This window comes from Apostichopus japonicus, chromosome 18 (assembly GCF_037975245.1).
Source record: "Apostichopus japonicus isolate 1M-3 chromosome 18, ASM3797524v1, whole genome shotgun sequence".
NCBI lineage: Eukaryota > Metazoa > Echinodermata > Holothuroidea > Aspidochirotida > Stichopodidae > Apostichopus > Apostichopus japonicus.
In genome coordinates this window covers 8,210,511-8,231,904 of record NC_092578.1, presented here as the reverse complement: position 1 = coordinate 8,231,904, position 21,394 = coordinate 8,210,511, and the positions used below count along the sequence as shown (strand labels likewise).

At 37.5% G+C, this 21,394-nt stretch overlaps 1 protein-coding gene across 3 annotated transcripts; it reads right to left on the bottom strand.

The window, feature by feature from the left end:
• Positions 1 to 681: 681 nt before the first annotated feature.
• Positions 682 to 20,337, bottom strand: LOC139959066 (uncharacterized). Of its 3 annotated transcripts, none has more exons than XM_071956622.1 (15): positions 20,216 to 20,337; positions 17,309 to 17,462; positions 15,965 to 16,304; positions 14,078 to 14,197; positions 13,526 to 13,663; positions 13,222 to 13,320; positions 12,728 to 12,878; positions 9,460 to 11,561; positions 8,825 to 8,954; positions 8,453 to 8,534; positions 5,959 to 6,009; positions 4,228 to 4,317; positions 3,078 to 3,244; positions 1,835 to 2,002; positions 682 to 1,728 (listed from the first exon to the last, which is right to left on the bottom strand). In XM_071956622.1, exons 2-14 carry the CDS (start codon positions 17,344 to 17,346, stop codon positions 1,872 to 1,874), a joined length of 3,639 nt encoding a protein of 1,212 aa, XP_071812723.1. In that variant the 5' UTR covers positions 17,347 to 17,462; positions 20,216 to 20,337; the 3' UTR covers positions 682 to 1,728; positions 1,835 to 1,871. The 3 variants fall into 3 exon arrangements, with proteins under 3 accessions (XP_071812723.1, XP_071812722.1, XP_071812721.1); XM_071956621.1 differs by having other exon boundaries at positions 20,101 to 20,325; XM_071956620.1 differs by having other exon boundaries at positions 20,105 to 20,325.
• Positions 20,338 to 21,394: the final 1,057 nt, after the last annotated feature.

Below are 21,394 nucleotides of genomic sequence, written 5' to 3'. Positions count from 1 at the left end.
CATATGCAGAATATGTTTTCCCTTTTTTTAAGAAATAAAACTTTTTGAGATTTTTGCAAACATTTTGAAATTTCTTGCTTGTTCATTTTTTTGTGGAATTTTGTTAACCAACTATGCCAATTTTATAGTTTCTTGAATTATTGCCAAAGAGCAACATTAATCTAAACCTGAAATTTATTAACAATTTCAGCCTTTACTAATTTTTGGTATGGTATGTTGAAGCTCAATCACCCCCCCCCCCCCCCGAGTGATTCTGTGGTTGTTCCAAGGTCATTGAGGTCAGCAATGGTCAATAAAACCATTCATATCAAATATTTCTTGTCAACGTATCCTGGCACTACCTCAAAACAACAAACACAAAATTGTCTGGGAGGGGTGGAAGAGGGAAAACGAACAGAACTGTCTACAGTATGTGCGATAAAACCACCATCAATGGTTAGAACAGCTAGGTAAAGACCAATTGGAATTATTCTGTAAACATTAACAAACTCTTTGAGAAAATACAACAAGTCATGTTTCTTCTTATCAAACTTTTCTATTGCTTCTGATGAGCTGATCTCAAGTCTGTGGCTAAACTTATCAGTCCGGCCAATTCGATTGATTAGCCTCACTGGTTAAAATATAATGAGTAAATTAATCTAGGATCTAGTATACCTTGATGAATTAAACTGAATCAAAGCAAGAGGATAGCCCCTAATATATTTGCTTTATACCAGCGATAGTTCTCAAAGCGCTTTACAGACGTTATATTACCCCTGGTCAATGATAACCTGTCCCAGAGACAAATCCCTCCAGTCGGCAGCAGTTATATACTGCACCCAATGACAAGTTACCTCACAGGTACCCATTTAACCCCTGGGTGGAGAGAGGCAATTGAGATAAAGCATCTTGCCCAAGGACACAACGTAATGAACTAGGCAGGAATCGAACCGGCAACCCTTGCATCACGAGTCCGACGCCTTAGCCAATTGGCCACCACGCTCTCATAAACCAACCGATGTATCATATCACTTTTATTAAAAGCCACAAAGTGAGGTAACAGAAAGGTGCATTTCTTGTCGCTACAACCAAACAGTTCACAAATTGACAGAATTAATCCATCGTAAACAGAAAACTATTTTTAAGGTCTGCGAAGAAGTCTTATATTTTTGTGATTTTTATGCCGGCAATGTTTCGCACGATCGATTGTGTCCTTACTGAACTCGACCATCATGACATGGAATCCTACGGATAGTCGAATGCTGCGGATAGTCGAATGCTGCAGATAGTCGAATGTTACGGATAGTCGAATGATGCGGATAGTCGAATGTTGCGGATAGTCGAATGTTGTGGATAGTCGAATGTTGCGGATAGTCGAATGCTGCGGATAGTCGAATGTTGTGGATAGTCGAATGATGTGGATATCCGGGCAGCGTGTGTGTATACTTACAGACTACAAATGATCAAGAATTTGCCAAGTCTCTCTGGCTAAAATCGGGGAACATCAAGAGGAGGCATTTTTCCCGAACGGCAGTGAAGAGGCTGCTTGCAATTAATACAACCTAGTTATAACAACTGTAACAATGAGGATGTGCACTCATTCTTCATTCAGAATGCCAGAGTCAGTCGTAAAGACTAAACTAGGTCAAGAGGATACAGTCGGGCTATAAATTTAGTGAAGTCAGAAGAAGCCGTGCTTATTGGCGACATAAATTTCGTGTAGATTACCTCACCCTCATTTTATCACCATTTAATCTTGCAAACACAATATAAGTACGGACAATCCACGCCGTGAGATAGAATCCTGATTAGCAGCTTGTTCTAAGGTTTTGAAGACTTTGTCCCCCCTTGCCCCCCCCCCCATTAGACCATATCTAGGAATATTTGGGCTACTATTTAATAGTCCCTGCTGCTTCTATGTTGTGAGGTTCGCTTTTCTTGTTTCGCTTCTTTTTCTTCTTGTTCTTTTTCTTTTCGGACGGCACTCCTTCGTGTGGATTGAAGCGTCTTGACTTGTAGTACTCTGGTTGTAAATGTTTAATAAGAAAAATTAAAACAGTTTTAAGAATGAAATGTCACATGAATCAAAGGAGAAAGATCATCAACTTATGATGACTTAAAGCTGCATTGAACTAAAGACCATTCATACTCCAACAGTTTTTTATCTAAAGGATAATGAAATTATTGAATTTTTACTTTAACTTATTAGTTTTTTTTTCACTTTTATGTTTTTTTTTTTACTTTTAAGGTACTAGGTATTAAAACTGTCACAGTATAACAAGCAGTAACAATGATTCTTGTCTGAACCATTTCATCAAGTTGAGACAAAAGTGTCAATTATCCAACACCTTTCAGGCTCATTATGAAATGTTGAATACCTTGTAAACCTATCGGTTTACCATTGCAATTTCTACAAAAAATGTTGTTTTTCAAACGTTAAAGTGTTACAGCATGCACAGTCCAGTAACGATGTTTCTTGCGAGAAGAGATGCAAAAAGGTTGCCTGATTTATCTCCAACGGACAATAATTGGAAATGAGTTTTATTTTGCAAGTCAATAGACTGTTAACTACCTGGTCAGATAATTATTTTTAATTCCATTATGGTTTCTAATGAAATTAAAAGCTATCTTTCTCTAAGTTTGGTTGCAAATTGCCAGAATAGTCCATCCAAAGCCTCATTTGATACTTGATCGCAAATTGATGAACATAAAACACTCGTCTAGATGACTATGGACCACATGAACATTACTTAGCGAGTGAGCTCAAAACAAACACTTTGAATTCTACAACGTTCATTATCCAAAATACTCATTCCTGTAATATTATTCGATTTGCAAAAATCCGGAAATTCTGCAAGTGTGTTTTAGTTTATATGGGAAATTCATCAACGTGCTTTGCACAGCAAAAAACAAAATGCTTTAAAAAATGATGTCTGAACATTAATGTGATGCATAATTCGATCCATTCTTTTTTTCTTTTCAAAAATAATAGTCATGAAGTTGGATTTATTTCCTTGCTTGTTTTAACTTTGACGAAATGTTACAACTGTGAACAGTTAACAGTTCACTTTGTTTCAAAAGGAAACTGACATGCTCACCTTTGGATTCAAAATATGGTGGTGTTGGAAAGATACAGGCAACTGGCCCCATCGGCTTTCCTGGTAGGACTAAATTAGGATCCAGGGGTGCCCATGGGATCACCTCAGGGGGGGTACGTTGCAACTTGGCCTGCTGATGTTTTGAATGGAGGTCATGAATAATAAATCTGAGAATGGATGAAAATTTAGTCAAAATGTTACCACAAAGTCACGTGACATGGCCACAAGTAATTGTGCAAATTCATCTCATCTTTCCAAAAAATAATTACTTTTGGCAAATGAGAAAACCATGTTGCACAACACCATGTCTTCCACCAATGGGACAAACTTTTCGGCATAAGTGTCGCACCATGAAGTTCCTCATTGTGTGAAACTGTCTAGCTCGATTAATTATGTCCTTCACAGCCTGGCTGCATCATGTAGCCCTCTCAGCATTCTACTTTTGACATAACAAAATTACCTTATAAATCAAGCAAGTGAAAAAAGATAGAAATAACCTCATGACATTACGTTAGATTTTTCTATGCCTCTTTATTTTTGTGTAAGTACTTCATCACAAATTGCCCATAATATTCACAAGCATACCATTGCTACACTGCTTAAGCTATACACTGTCAAACCAACATCTACTCACCTCCCCGCCCCCCCTGCCCCTCCTTCCCCATTGTTGAAATAGCCCCTAGTAATATTACCAAGCCTAAGACTAAGTTAACACTATGAATGTGTGCAATAAACAAACTGATGCCCACTGGTACAACATGTTGCATGATACTTTCTGCATTATGCTACTTACTGCAGTTACCATGACGACTACTACAATTGAGGCTGTATCAGAGGCTGTATTTCTTTGAGAAAACTGAAGAACCTCAGAGTGGATAAAACAATCATGACCTTGTTCTATAAATCCCTCATTCAAAGTGTTTTGATGTACAACATAATTTGTTACTTTGCAAATGGTGCAAAAATTGATGTAAAGATGCTTGAGCAATCTAAGAAAGTTGCTTGGCGTGTAATCGGTGCTCAATTACCATCGTTAGAGTACTTGTATCATGAGAGGGTCTGCAATAAAGTGAAACATATCGACCTGTGTAAGCCAAATTTCCAATTGTGGACAATAAATTCAAATTCATTCAATTCATTCAATTGTTACCTGTGGGCTGTCTCTTCCTCCGCTGTGGAGTAGATGAATGCTTGAGGGTCTCCAGGGTGATGAAGCAACAAATATGAACCATCTGCTAACCTGACAACCACCAGCATGAGAAGGCAAGACAAATGAAAAAACTTACATTTTTACATGCATTGACTGACTTAAGTTTATATGAGAGGCACGTCATATCCATGGTTTTGGGCTGTACAGGGGTACACCGATGGCAGAATGGCCAGGCAGGAGAAGGTGGGTGTGATGGCACAACCTGTTATATCTACAATTATGAAACTGATGATGCAAGTTATAATCAAAATATGCCTCAGAATGCAACATTTCACATCTAAATTTATATTCATTTTCATGGGGGGAGGGGGGAAGGATCCTCAGACCCCCTGCATAAGGGTCGGCTTCCAAGGACCCCAGAGCCTCCTTTTCACTTTTTTCAAATCTTCCATTAGCACCTGACATCCTATTTTATTCTTACAATGTGTTTGCATACAATGGACCACCACACATATTATCCTAACGTAAGATATTAAGCTATTGAAGATGGAGCACAAAATTTCAGCTGCCTTTTTAGCTGCTTTATGATAACATATAGATAATTCCCCCGCCCCCCCACCCACCCCACTCCAGTTTGTAAAATTTTGCATTCAATCCAGAAAAAAAAAACCAAATTCAAAAGCTGAACTGCAGTTTTTTATACTGAAAGGAATTTCTTTTGTGGCAGTCTATTGGGTATATGAAAAAACTCTATCATTAGCAAGCTACACTGTAGCGAGAAAATTTAAAATTTCTGAAAGTCAAATAGCGATTTAGATGGAAATTTCCCCGGTGAAGTTGCAAGTTAGCAATCTCTTGGAGAGTTTAAACGTTCCAGAATTCCCTAAATAGTTCTGCTTCATAATATGTTGTTCAGATATTTGTTATTTGAGAAATCTGTTGAATCACAGTCATATGCAAGGTCTGTACACATTCCTATGTACACTGTATTGTATCATGCTTAGAGTGAGATCTTTTGTATTCACATCTGTACACGAAGTCTGTAATACATTCCTGTCTATTGTATCAAGGCCAAGCTCAGAGTGATATCTTTGTATTCACAGCCGTACACGAAGTCTGTACACATTCCTGTGAGTGTTACAAGGCCAAGCTTAGAGTGAGATCTGATGGAGTCTGACCAATGTGCCGCACTGACGTCACGTCTCGATGTAAGTCAGTGTTAGATTCAAATTTTCTGGCAGGACGGGCCAACATTTCAAGCACTCTATCAGAGAAACTAAAATTGATAACAGGGCGAGGCTTAGGGTGATACAAAGGCATAAAATGATATGACTGGAAGAACTGGATCCCTTTTCTCACTACAAAATCCCTTTAAGATGCATTTAACTGGCATGACCTACTGTAATAAAAGGAAATGGTTAAGGTTAGACACACATCCTTTTACATCAGTTTACATAGCAAAGAGCATTTGTGTGTCTTATTTTTAAGAAAATACCACTCAAATTTCAAGGAACTTTATACCAACCTTCGATTGACATCTCCAACCAATGTACAGTTAAATGAGACTGTGGCATCTGAACGATTTGCATAAATTATGCAAAATGATTGTGATAACAAAGGAAAATGTGAATAATTGAAATCACTGACCCTGCAGCCAGTGAAAATGCATACAGTATAGAGAAAATATGTTTATTTAAAAAAACCACGAAACAGCAGAAAATATTCACTTACGACAGAAGTTTTGTGAAGATGTTATGCAGCACCTTTGTTGCATAAGCAGGTCTGGAAGAAAAAACAAAATGGCTAATACTGTTACTGTGTTCATTAGTTGGAAGAAAGTGCTGACAGTATTGAAAGCTAAAAAAGAAGGAAAGGGAAGCCAGAAATGTGTATACATAAGAGATAATGTATATAGGATGGGGACTGTTAGAAAAAGGTATTTTGGTTTGTTTTCCAAATATTTTAATCATGTGTGTATACACCATATGATTTATTAATCATGTGTGCATGCACAATACGATATATTAATCATGTGTACATACACCATACAATTATTAAAATATGTGTGCATACACCATATGATTTGTTAATCATGTGTACAAACACCATGATTTATTAATCATGTGTGCATATGATATATCATTTCTTAATCATGGGTACATATCCAATATGATTTCTTAATGCTGTGTACACACACCAGATGATTAATTGATCATGTGTACATACACCATACAATTTATTAAATATGTGCATACACCATATGATTTGTTAACCATGTGTACATACACCATATGATTTATTAACCATGTGTATATACACCATAGGATTTATTAATCAATTGTACATACACTGTATGTGTTATTAACCATGTGTACATACACCATATGATTTATCAACCATGTGTACATACACCATATGATTTTTTAACCATGTGTACAACTGTACATACACCATATGATTTATTAACCATGTGTACATACACCATATGATTTATTAACCATGTGTACATACACCATAGGATTTATTAATCAATTGTACATACACTGTATGTGTTACTAACCATGTGTACATACACCATATGATTTATTAACCATGTGTACATACACCATATGATTTATTAACCATGTGTACATACACCCTATGATTTATAAACCATGTGTACATACACCATATGATTTATTAACCATGTGTACACACACCATATGATTTATTAACCATGTGTACATACACCATATGATTTATAAACCATGTGTACATACACCATATGATTTATTAATCAAGTGTACAAACACCATATGATTTATTAACCATGTGTACATACACCATATGATTTATTAACCATGTGTACATACACCATATGATTTATTAATCATGTGTACATACACTGTACGTGTTATTAACCATGTGTACATACACTGTATGTGTTATTAACCATGTGTACATACACCATATGATTTATTAACCATATGTACATACACCATATGATTTATTAACCATGTGTACATACACCATATGATTATAAACCATGTGTACATAGACCATATGATTTATTAACCATGTGTACATACACCATATGATTTATAAACCATGTGTACATACACCATATGATTTATTAACCATGTGTACATACACCATATGATTTATTAATCAAGTGTACATACACTGTACGTGTTATTAACCATGTGTACATACAGCATATGATTTATTAACCATGTATACATACACCATATGATTTATTAATTATGTGTACACATGCCAGATGGTGTCTTCAGATAAGTTTGCTCAAAACTGTATAAATCTGTGAATATGAAATGTATTTTGAATCTCACATGTGACTATCAGACTGACTTATTAATTTGATTATAAACAATGATTGATTGTGACTGATTGCAAAAGTCTGACCAATAGGGTTTCACTTATCTAAATTTATCACAATTTATTAGCCCACCATATGTGACATTATGACACAATCTTAATTTATCACAATTTATTTACCAACCAGATGTGACGTTGTGACACAATCCTAACTTATCACAATTATTTACCCACCAGATGTGACATTGTGACACAATTGACACAAACAGTTTGTATTCAGAGTAGTATTCAGAGTAGTAAAGAAAGTAGTAAAGAGAGTAGTAAAGAGAGTAGTAAAGAGAGTAGTAAAGAGAGTAGTAAAGAGAGTAGTAAAGTAGAGTAGTAAAGAGAGTAGTGAAGAGAGTAGTGAAGAGAGTAGTGAAGAGAGTAGTAAAGAGAGTAGTAAAGAGAGTGGTAAAGAGAGTAGTAGAGAGAGTAGTAAAGAGAGTAGTAAAGAGAGTAGTAAAGAGAGTAGTGAAGAGAGTAGTAAAGAGAGTGGTAAAGAGAGTGGTAAAGAGAGTAGTAAAGAGAGTGGTAAAGAGAGTAGTAGAGAGAGTAGTAGAGAGAGTAGTAAAGAGAGTAGTAAAGAGAGTAGTAGAGAGAGTAGTGAAGAGAGTAGTAAAGAGAGTGGTAAAGAGAGTGGTAAAGAGAGTAGTAAAGAGAGTGGTAAAGAGAGTAGTAGAGAGAGTAGTAAAGAGAGTAGTAAAGAGAGTAGTGAAGAGAGCGGTAAAGAGAGTAGTAAAGAGAGTGGTAAAGAGAGTGGTAAAGAGAGTGGTAAAGAGAGTAGTAAAGAGAGTGGTAAAGAGAGTAGTAGAGAGAGTAGTAAAGAGAGTAGTAAAGAGAGTAGTAAAGAGAGTAGTAAAAAACTCACTGAAACTGGCTTCCAGCAGCGATGCTGTCCATTCCAAGAATTTCCCAATTCATTATGTTTGAAGACTGACAGTGAATCCGACCTGCAATGACCACAAAAGGAATTAACAAGTGTTTCGTGCTAGCATGCAGTGAATCTATGACACAGGGAAAGAGGTGGTTTTAATATATTTTGTAATGAAACACAAACAGATGTGATTGACCAATACATCGAGGGCATTAATCGCTTTGAGTAAACACTACGCCAGACAGAAACGCTATTCGACATTCGATAAGATAGCAAAACCAGTGGACGGTAATTACTATACTTCATAACATTGTAAGGTTAGGTATACAAGTTAAGGTAATAAAATGTTTATGAAACGAGACCTACCTCTGACTATCACAGAGTGTGGAAAGAAGGCTGCTTTAAGCCACATACGAGATGACTCGCCAATGCTTACTTGCTCAAAGCCAAACCACGGTTGATGCTCAAGTTTGGTCACGACATTAGCTGGTAATATCTGCCAGTCAGAAACATTCAGACAACAAAGCATTAATCCCAAAAACACAGCACTTTGAAATGACATAATTTGAAAATTGATGAATGTCCAACACTGTAGTTATTAGTAACCTTACTAAATATTATGAAGTCTAGTTACAGGTCACAAAGTGTTCATAAAAATATTTTTAAAATTACGAAGTTGTTGTTAACTTCTTAGTTATTTCAATAAAGTTATGCAAAACTTGAATTTAATAGATTTTGAGTTCAAATGGTGAATTAAATTAAACAGACCTTGAAAATACATTCAAGCAGAATATCTTTTTTAGAAAAGTGCTTATAAATTGATTAGATAATTTAAATATTCAAGCGATTATGCATTAGTATAACCCTCATGTGGATTTGAAAGTACTGAGAAAGATTTTTTTTGTCAAATGTACATTTTCAAAAAGATTCTTCATTAATGTCTGAGTGATAGCAATATACTGCTATAAAAGAATGGCAAAAGTCTTGCCGAAGCCACTCACAATCTTTTTATTGCCATCCCAATAGACTCCATCAATACCTCCTCTCACGCAAACATTCAATTTCCCAATCTTCCAGAGGCTTGAGTCGGCTTTCTCCTTCTCGTCACCTGCCCGCCTCTCCTGAAGATCGTCTGCGGCTCTGTTCGGTAACTTTGAACTCTCCTCGCCGCTGCTCATCTTTTTGTGCAATCGAGTTTGACCCTCGAGAATGTCGTTGAAGGAGAAGTTGCCACTTTGCTGGTCAGTAGCAGCGTTTCTGGTTTCCACCGTTTCTGATTTTTCATCTTTCTTCCCTCTCTTCTCTTTCTTTACTACTGTCTTCTCCTCTTCCAGTTCCTTTGTCTTCTTGACCTTGTTGGCCGCAATCAACTTCTTCTGAAGTTGCAAAATGTTATCGATCAACGGTTTGACCGATGTCGACCCATCTCCCACTTTTGGGATGCTACCCACACCTTCAGCTTCCACTTTCCCGGAGGTAAAATTTCTCTTTCTGAGAACCATTCTACGGGCAGGTCGCATGCTTTCCTTGCCACTTCCATTTGCCAACTTTTCTCCGACATAAACAGTGTCCTTGACTCTCTCCGACTCTTCTTCTGCGATATCAATCTGCAATTCATCGCTGCTGTCACTTGAATTATTTGAATTATTCAAATCGAGTTTTGTGCACTCTGTTGTCTCAGTATTCTTCGCTTTCTCAACTGCATTCTCAAAAGCACTCTCAGAAGTTCTGTCTGATACTTCTTTTTGGTCTCCTCCCCGCATCTCCACATCGACGACAACTTCTGATTTCTTTTCCTCTGTGAGAGTCTTTCCTTCTTCTTGTTCTTCTTCCTTCATCGGTGGTTTTGCTCTCTGCGTCTGTTCTTTGATTTCGTCGACATATAAATTTCTTCTCGCTCCTCGCCCTTCATTTAGCCCGATGGCCACGACGTCTTCCTCTTCTCCCGACAGACCTGATCTAGATGAGCCTCTGGTTCTTGGTTTATCTCTCCTCTCAGAATCCACTGTCTTATCCTTCTTTGCTGCACTTCTGGTCAATCTCCTTTCCGCCGAACTTGGTGACGACCTTTGCCACTTGACCTTTGTAGGACTTTTGACCTTTGACATGTCAGCATCAGAGCCACTGTCAGAGACCTCCCTATCGGACATCTTGATCTTCTTCGCCATGCCTCTCGTTAATCTACGATCTGTTCCCGGTGGGTTCTGTGTCTCATCTTTGGGATTTTCGGAGCTACCATCTTCAGTAATTTGCTTCCCTATCCCAGGAGAGATCTGTTGCTCGTCCAGAAGATCCAATTTACGGAGGACGCATTCAGCTTTGCCATCATTTGATTTCTTTCGACCTTCTTTCCATTTCTCCGTGTTGCTGTCATCTCTGTCAGAGATGTCACTTGTTCCAACCTGTGGGAGATCTACTTTGGGACAGCCTTCGTGATCATCATCGTTTTTGCCGTCACCTTCTGTTTTAACATCCGAGTCGGCAGTTATTTTTCTCTCCCCTTCTTCCCCCTCTTTGCTGCAATCTCTTTCACCTTCCTGCTTGACATCTGACGAACTCCCCGTCGCTGCGAACGAACAAAGAACGCCCAGTTGTGCTCTCTCCTCGGCTAGAGTCTTTTCCGCTTTAATGAAATTGATTCTTTTAATGTCCGTAGATTTTGGGGATTTTTTTTCCACTCGGCTCTCTACGAGAGACGAGGAGACGCCAAATGTTTCCAATGAGGTGATATCTTCATCAAAGAGATGTTCTGCCTCCTCCTCCCCCTCCTCCGGGGAAGACTTTCTCTTCCGATTCTTTTCAGCCCTGGATGGGAGAGGAGTGCCAGAGACTAGCGTCTCCAATGAAGTTATGTCATCTTCAAAGGCAAAGCTTTCCATCTCTTTCTCCTTAGCAACTGTTCTCGTCCTGGTACAGAAATTATCCTGAAAATAGCCTACCGCACTTTCCGTCTGTTTGACCTTCCTCCTGATGACGAAACCCTGTCTCTTCAGCTCACCTTTCAGAAGCTTACTTGCGAACATTCCGTTCGCATCGTTTGGATAATAACGATGTCTCATGAATGGATCCTCGAGAACGACCGTTTTTGAACTTGCATTCTTTCCTGGATAATGAAACGACATGCATAAAGATATCAATCTTTCTAGTGGAGTGTCTGTGACATGAAAGACATAAAAAAATTAATTTGGTAATTGTATAAAAAAACAAAAAAACAAAAACAAGACATACAGTAGTTATAAGATACCTTGGTCATGTATGATTTTACACTGCAATGAAGGAAGCTTGAATGCAACATGACATTTTGCTGGTTCAAGCTAGTTTTATTTGTAGAGGGCAAAGCTAATTATGTACAATGATATAAGGAAGTATGACAATTTTAAACATTGGGTAATACAGAGTTTGATAAAGAAATGACCCCATGGGCCCAACAAACACCATCCAAACTTGTTCCGTTGTCGCTATAGAAACAAATTTTATATGGATGAGTACATTGTTCAAAAATCTGCTAAAAATGTACAAGAACCTTTCTACAAATGGTTTTAGCTAGCATATAAGCTGAAATGTCTTGCATACATTCGAAAACTAATATCACTGTATCAAAGGATGCTTTATTTTTTATAAAGTTTGTATATTTTGTCAACTGAATCAAACTTGAAAAGCAAATCTACTTGAGGAAGAAACCACTTTACTTGCATCAGTGAAAAACAGAGACAATTTGCATGTTTAACCCTTAAGTGACAACACTAATTATTGCCCTATGTACTCTCAAAAATTAAAATTAATTGACAAATTTTTCTTTGTCTTACTTTGAAATTATTGCAGTTACCCCACTTAATTCAACTGTGTGAGAGGAAACAAAATTTAAAAAAATGAGCTGATCTTTGGAGGTCTCCTAATTGCACATCTGGGAAAGACAAAAACTGTCTGATGTGTTGTCCATGCAACTGATGTTTAAATCTTTGCAAAATGTATTCATTGTAATAAAAAGAACAAATTCCAACATTTCATACCCCAGTAATGGAACATGCTGCTACAAAGACAAGACTTGAACTAACTAATGCGTCTTGTTTTGGTTTTTTGGTATGTTTCCGTATTTAAACCTCAAAATGTGTTGGTACATGCAATGTACCTGTAATATAACGTAACTCGTAATGTGTTATGCTAGTGTTATGACAAAGCAGGTGATTAATGTGTTAGGCTAGCTTTCCACTAGTGATGATGGTGATCTTACCCTATGGCCAGCCAAATATGCAAAAAAATATGACAAACCTTCTTGTTTCTTGGTCCTAACTGTAAATGGTATCTCCCACTGGTGTGGATAATTTTCTACTTGATGGTTATCGATCAAGGTAGTGAGGGCAGCAACTGAAATGACGATATCAACTCCATCTTGACATTCTTCCTGGGACAATGACTTGGTCTTTGGAAAAAAACGTTAAGGAAATATCACAGAATATTCTTACTTATCTTTACATAACCAGAAAAATACTCAAAGCTTTGAACCATTCCTTTTAAACCAAAATAGGGAGACCTGAGCGTTTATTTTGATATTGTAGCCAGTAAACGGTGCACAGTAATTATTGCCAAAGCTGATAACAGTTCCTCATACGTTGGAATGGCCCCCCCAGAAAAGAAAGTTAAAAATTGCTTGTGTTTTGCTTTATGGTTAATAAGTAGAATGACAGAGGGGAGTAGAGGGTCTAAATTCCGCAACCAGAAATGATATAATTAAAAACCAAAAGTTATTAGTACATTCATCATACCCGTTCTTTCTCTAGGGTGGGAGGAACCATGACAGGATCACAGAGGATATCACCTTTCTTAGCATTCAACTTCTTGCAGCTGAGAAGATGAACATCATTCTGTGTAAGATTGGATAAAAGAAAAGCTTTAATCTAATGTTGGGAACAAAAGGATACAAATTACTGTTTAGAACATCAAATAACCAATCCAACGATTTTAAAGGGATCATTTTCATGTTAAGGTACTACTTTATGATTCATAACTAAACTTGCACATTTGGTGATAATAAAAACCAAATGTGGGTTGACAACCGTTTTCCCTTACCTTGTACATTGGACTTTGAATTAAAGTCAGCTGGGGGTCAGAGGGCAACACAGGGTCAGCTTTCAAGTTGATGGACTGGTTCATTCTATAGAGACGAGGATATTCCAAGACTCGTTGCCTGTTTGCTTCAAGACGTTTCTGGGCGACAAAAGGGAAAAAAACAAACAGAAAGTATTTACCAAGTGATGGTGTTTTAACAATTTCTAAAGTTGTGTAAAAGTAAGTTGGCCTGACGTTTCGATCCTAGCAGGATCTTCTCTTAGCCTTTGAAGAAGATCCTGCTAGGATCGAAACGTCAGGCCAACTTACTTTCACACATTCTCCTACACAGGCTCTCTAGTGGATAAGCAGTTTGCTAACAGTTTTATTTTATTTCAACTTCTAAAGTTGGTGACACATTTAGAATATCCCAATGTTACATTGTTATGGTTAAGGTTTATCTTTTTTTATTTAAATGTATCAAGAAATGTATTCAAAAAATCAACTCAAGAAAACTGTGTATTGTAAGTCAGCCTTCCTCCTTTTTCAAGATTTGCCTGACGAAGAACTTACATTCAAGTAATCTTCAGCACCGGGTATGAATATGGCAAAGTCATCTGCTGATGCCATGGCAACCTGCTTGGCAAACTTTTGAAACTCCTCCTGTTCTTGCATGATCTGCTTGTGCATATTCTGATGGAAGAGAATTTGATACGATGATGTCATGAAGTATCAACTGATCAGTCAACTAATCAGAAACATTTTAAATATAGCGCCAATATCAACAAAAGTGGTTCATAGGAGATGTGAGACACTAAAATGACAACAACTATCGTACGCTTGTTCAATCAGGTATAGATGTTTTTAGCAGTTTCTTAAAAATATCAATAGTCTGAGCAATTTTGATACGGTCTTGGAAGACTGTTCCACTCTTTTCGGAACCTAAGCAAGAAAAAGAACAAGAGCAAACATGGATTGGGTCAAGTTTCACTCAATAGATGGCATCTGTGCTGGATTTATAGAGAGGGAAAAGGGGCAATTGCACCATGCCACCTCCCCCTTCCCCTTACTAGAGGGCCCCTCCCCGTCTATAAAAAATATAATAATTATAAACTTAGTTTAAATTTTTAAAAATTTTAAACATTTGAAAATAAATATTTTAAGCTCTCAGTTCTTGAATATGTACTGCAGCGACGATTCTCTGCCTCCCCGCTACTTGCAAGTAGTCTATTCAGGGCCACCGTACAGAAAACTCCGGAATTTGTTCAACCACTGTTCTCGGTGTCTATATTAACGCAACACAGGCTCAGGGGGCAGCTCACTGCACGTTTATATCCAGTGAGGCATTTGTACCCATTGTCCACGGCATATACAGTATAACTCATCTAACCTTTCTAGATATGTGTAACTTGTCAGTTCCAGCTACATGCAATAAAGTGACTTTGATGCGTAAATTTGTTCATTTGCCGCGTATTTTGATTTCTGTGTATGGGAGCTCACCGAACCCAAAGTGGCCCCCATAGTCTAAGTCCAGCACTGGATGGCATAGAAAAGAAGGTTCGTGAAATTGGCTGTAGAAGTATTTATTGGTTAGGAGAAACAATGTTGAGCTGTCATCTTTCTGGGATATTTTTCAAACAATTTTTAAAAATAAAATCGTGCAATTACATGATTTATTCCAACGGTGAAAATTATTAATAAAAGACTGATTTAAGTACCAACCTGAACTTATGAACAACCATTTGCCTTTGCTGTTGATGGTTTGAAATGAAACTACTGATGGGGTTCGAAACTGGTTACATGTATAAGAATAAGATTTATAACTTTTAATGTGATCTTTCTCAATTATGATGATGGAACGACTTCCAAGAGAATCAGGTTTTTACTCAAAGCTACCTACATTCGAAAAAATTGTTACTTGTCAAATGAAGAATTTAGTGCATTTTTTACTTTAAGGCTTTACAGATGCAAGACTAAAATTCTGCTTAAAATCATCCTTTAGTCACATGTAAAGGAACAGAAACAAAAGTTTCAAAGGTTATGCTTTTTAATTTTCTTTTTTTCAATGACACTTGAATAGCCCAAATAATGGACTATGCCATTAAAGCAGTTTATTTTCCAGGTAGAATAACATTATTACTTAATACTAAACCAGTGCTTTAAAGATGGTGGCTTAAATCAGTTCCAATTGTCTGTATCGATTACGACTTGCGTCGGCAGCAATACGCCAAAGATGGGGAAAGTGATGCGTCGTTTTTTTAAGATTTCATTTCTAACCAGCAGAATTTTACTGTGTGAGTACAAGGACAACATCATCATATTACAGTTAAAATGCTAGGGTACCTAGAAAATGTGCCATATTTCAATACTATTTATGGAGAAAGCTTGAAAACATAATGTCACGGCAGAAAATTTAGTTTTTCCCGATCAATAAGCCAGAGTTGTGTCACTTGTACTTACCATCCAGTGCTTGTATTGCTTGGCCTCTGCATTGGTGTCCACCCGTTTGCCTTGGATCCCGTATTGCGACCGCAGGAATATGAAATATCTAACCAGACCCTCCGTCAACTGTGAGTAATGTGGAAACTTGAAGCCTGGTTTCAGCGAATCCAGACCCGACAACTTTTGGGCGGGCCCTATCAGATTCAACGTTTCCAAAGAACAGGGCATGTGTTTTGGAATGTTTGTGCGCAGCTGAGAATGGGGCAGATTTTGAAATCTCTCCTTGAACGATGGAAAAGTCGTGAGAGTTCTGTATGAGGCTTCTGTGATGAACTCATCTGGCACAGGACCGTCATTCCTGGAAGACCAGGCAAATTTTAGATTTCATTTGAGAAAAAAAAGAAGTCAAATACATACAACACATGCTGTTGATTTGAAAGAATTACAAACAAAAAAAAAAAAAAAAAACATGCATGGTTCTGTTTGTACTAGTGAAGCTCAATCTTAATGTTTGACTTCAGCAAATCATCTGCTGCATACTAATAGTTGACTGATCAGTATAAGTGACTGGAATGCTAAGTCTAACCCAAAATTAGATCTCAAAAAGTACTGGAACACCTTCTAAGATAAGATAAGATAAGATTCACTTTATTAAACCCGCTTCGGGTAATTAAATGCTCGTTGTACAGAATAAGATGGATACAACATTAAAATGCAGCACATGGAAATTGACTCACGTCAAACAATAAGACAATAAAATTGCAAAGTCCAACAATGGCAAGACTAAGTATAAAAAATCCATACTTTGACACAAACCAGACGATGAAACGATTAATAAAACACATAAAACGGTGGAAAGTACGGATAGATCCATACTGCAGCAGGAAATGAGACGTAAGAACAGTATTGCACGATGAAATGGGTAAAAATATGATGGAACTTCCAACATGATGGAACTTCCAACATGCGAATCTTAGAATCAATATCGACAATTTAAAACACTAAAGATAAATTCATATTGGAGGGAGGAGGTCATGGTAAAGTCAAGTTTTATCAAGGTTATGAGAGTGCAGTATATACTTTCTTTATTTCAATAAGAAATCTTAAACTATATATAGTTGTGTACTATAGTATGTGTATACACATTCCAGTAGGGAGAAACCAGTAGGGAGAAACATAGGGAGAAAAATTCCAGTAGGGAGAAACATACAAACTTAACCTGCACAGTTAACATTTGACCTTTGCACACACTCTGTATTAAATCATGCTAAATACCAGCTTTCAAGAACGTACAAATAAGAGACATGTACAGCACATAACACTGGCAGGAGAAACAATGCTTTACATACTACAAAAACTCACCACAGAGAGGAGATGTCTTCACTTTCATCATTCGCCATTGTTGGTTGTATATGATGAATTCTATTTGCATAACCTGGGAACCTTCAAACTCCAGTTGTTAACCACAACAGTACATCAGCCATGTAAATTAAACAAATGTTACAGCAGCAAGGGCCTGAATAAAAAAAAACAAATTAAAAAAACAAAAAAGAATGTATAAAGGGCAATACAATATTTACATATTGCAGTTGTTCAATTATGTATTAAAGCTAGGTATCATCATATCATGTGTTAATTATTCGTTAAGAAAACAAATATGGTGATGGTGTCAACAAGGTTTCCTAAGGTCACAATCATGTGACATGCTCACTCCCTTCACAGCTTAGCATGCTGTTCCCAGCATTAAGCGAATGCACAGGTCTGTTTCCAGCAAACATGGGTTGTGGGTGACATTTTTTTTTGGTCAAAAGACATCAGATGTCAACACTTATCTTTGTCCTTAACACTTAATAATAATGTTGAGTTATGAATTTTCTGTCAGTAGAAATACTTGTTAATTAGCAACAATGGATAGTTGTACTCTGTACCTCGTTTCCATTCTAGGTGCTATTGACACTGATTACATCATACTTCATACCTTCTGTACATTAGTATAGCTGACAGACTAATACACTGGTGTTAAATACATCATATACATGAACCCTCAGCTCCACATATTCATGGTTGAAACTTGAACTATTAGATAGTATATTTTAGTTGCCTTTAGTGACTACTCTTATCAGGGTTAAGTGAAGGCAGCGATGTTCTTAAGTACTGTGACTGTTGTAGGGTTAACTTAAAAAAAAGTACCACTTGAACGTACACACTAGTGTGTGAAATTTTGTGAATGCACAATTCTTTTATATGTTACCCTTCAATCATTAAAAAGATGTGCAGAATTTGTTACCAGTTATCATCACCGAAAGTTGTACAATCTTCATGACAGGATGTTGATCAACCATTCTGGATGTTCAGTTCCTAAGGCCATGAGATCAAACCACAAACTATACCGTTGGGCTTAACATTAGCCAATTTTAAGGATGCATAACCGAAAAAAGTGGTAGGGTAGGGTTGTAGCTGGGGTTGTTTTAGTAGTAGGCTCCCAATTCCATTTCTGTTCACAGTTTAGTGGAGCAAATAAATTGTGGTGGAGCACAGCATGTGGTGGTAAGGGATTCAGAGTTTCACTTAAAGGGTGTGAAGACTCGCGCACAAAGAAATGTCTCATGCCCGTAATCTGACCTAGTTTCGAATGGGTGTAACAGAAGTGTTAGACACCACCATCGATCCCAGAAAATACGCACACAGCTAGCTACTGTCTGTAATTAGACACTAGTGTACAGTCAATACATACAGCTACGGTCAATACCCACAACACAGTGTACATAGCAGCGATGGACATCTTAGGTCTAGATTAAAGATAACAAGGTATCACGCTTCAATACTGTCTGCTTTTTGTAGCGACAAGAAGAAAACTTCACTTGCAAGCAACGGAAAGTTAACTTTTTCAGAGCGCGGAACGCAATTTGGGACGAGTCTTCAATGCCTGTAAAGGCTCTCGGTGGGATGCAGGGTTAATACCCTGACAGAGGCCCAGGGGTCAGTGCTGCTGAAAGTTCTCTTTTGTTGTACAGCTCTTCAGGGTTAGTGAAGTATCTTATTATCACAAAATTTGATTAATACTTTTCGTAAAGTTGTCATGGTGATCAACACATAATCAAGCCAATCAAAACTAAAACACTGTGGATAGACATTACGTAGGGGTGTGAAAGTTCTGTCTGTGGCATTATGGAAAAACATTAGATATTTCCTATGTTAAAGCGATAGTAGTTTGCTTCATGATTGTTGTGAGATTCTGCACGAAATGTATATGTGTGGCCATTTAACAGAATTTTCTGTTATATTTATGTGACCAGATGTCCTTGATTTCTGGGGACAGTAACAGCAGTTTGAATTGATGTACGGTCTCCAGATTACAAGTGTCCCCAGATTTTATATACTGTCTAGGGAATATCCCTGAATTTGTGAATCGGTCATTAATCAATTTCAATTTGATCTGTTTGGCTTTCCAGACATAGAAGCAGCTTTAACATTTATGTTTTGATTATTTACAAAATACATTTAAGACTCACAAATAAGGGCATCTCATATCATTGAATAATTTCAATGATTTTATTTCACATGGATAACATCTTTTTGAATTTAATGATACATAAGGAGACTCCAAGTTGCCTTCCAAGGTTTTGCATTGTATTTTATACCTTGGGTAAAGAACCTGTTCCAATATGAAGTTATTAAAACTTGAGCATTTTAACAATGTTCATCCTTGAAACATAGACTCACCAAAACACTCTCGTAGGCTTTCAAAATTCCAACTTCCTTTTAAGTGTATACTTTCCATTTCAGGGGGGAAGGGGGCGGGTGGGGTGGGGGTATCAACATCATGTCACCTGATTTATTGAATAAAATAATGGTCAATATACTAGTTACATATACTTTATACCATACTGTACATGTATACAAGGAACTGCATAGAGAGTTGACTAATATTTTAATCAGCTTATGGTAACAGAGAAAGGAGATAACTACAGACAATGACACCTGGCATTATGACAAGCACCTGAACTTATAATTAATATTACAAAATTTGACACATTTTGACCACTTTTGCAGCAAAAGGCCTAACATAGCTATATAATACGTATTACTGTTGGCCTTTAGCCTAACATGGTATGTGCAACAGTTAAAGTTCTCGGTTCGTGTCATGATAATACTTACTAACTTACGTCAAGCCGGCTACAGATTTAGGGTACGCCTAGTGCGCAATTGAGCATGCCCCAAAACATATAAAGAAATAATACATTTTCAACAGCAGATTGCACAAAGTACCCTTATTTGACATGTTTCTTCAAGTGTTTTACCAACGAAGATACCATCGTCTTTAACGTAAGTTGATTATTGTTCGTGCAACTGTGCATCTGATCAATGAGCTACCACTGGAGGGAGGGAGCATAGAACTTACAAATTTCCTATTCCTACGCTCACTTTCATACACCAGTGTTACGCAGGGAGCGTGCAGTTGTAAAAGTTGGTCTGGCGTTTCGATCCTAGCAGATCTTCTTCAGAGGCGAAATGACAACTAACAGTAACAAAAGGGACAAATACACTCACAGAATACAGACAGGTTAATGAGCATGGTGAACACAAAGAGATGTAAGAGGATTATTAGGGATGGAGAGAAGAAAGAAAGAAAGAAACCAACAGGGCAAGAGGAGAGGTAGGAGATAAAGAGAGGATTAAGGGAGAGGGTAGGGAATAAACTAGAGAAGGACAGAGACAGAAAGGTGTCGAGAAAACGAGAAAAAAAGGGTGGAAGAGAGCTACGAGAAGAGATGTGACAGGGGGGGGGGGGACAAAGGGAGATGGAGGGGCGGACAGAGGAAAAGTTAGTCATGTCGTTCCTAAATGTTGAGCAAATGAGTTTGAATGGTGCGAAGGCGTTGTATCCACAGTCTCTGCTTATTCGTACTAGGTCAGGACGGCTACCTAAGGATTCAATCCTTTGTACTTGTCATTGATGGTATAGTTGGGAAGGTTAAAGTGTTCTCCAACCGTGGTCTCGGTCCTCATGGTGTTGATTGTGAATCTGTGACCATAGAAACGCTTCTTGAGGGTGGTTTTGGTTTCGTCAACATACTGGATGCCGCAAACTCTACAAGAGATCAGATATCGCTTGAGAAGTTAGAATGGGTAAATAAGGGCGGTGTGAGAGGCAATGGTCTGTCTCCAGTGATGATGACTAAACCCCTGCCAGAAGTTACGACGATCGTGTGGTTTCATGGCGTTGGCGTACAGTAGTATATGACGTCACTTAATGACGCCATTTCATAAATATTCAACAGGTATCAAAGCAACCCCATAACACACCACCCACACACACATCCAGCTTCACACATTCGTATGCAATACAGCACATTTAACTCTCTGAATAGTTCATGATTTTAAGAACCCGGAATCCTACCGAAAATATACGAAATTCCAATGCACATTTCACATTTTAAAGGTTGT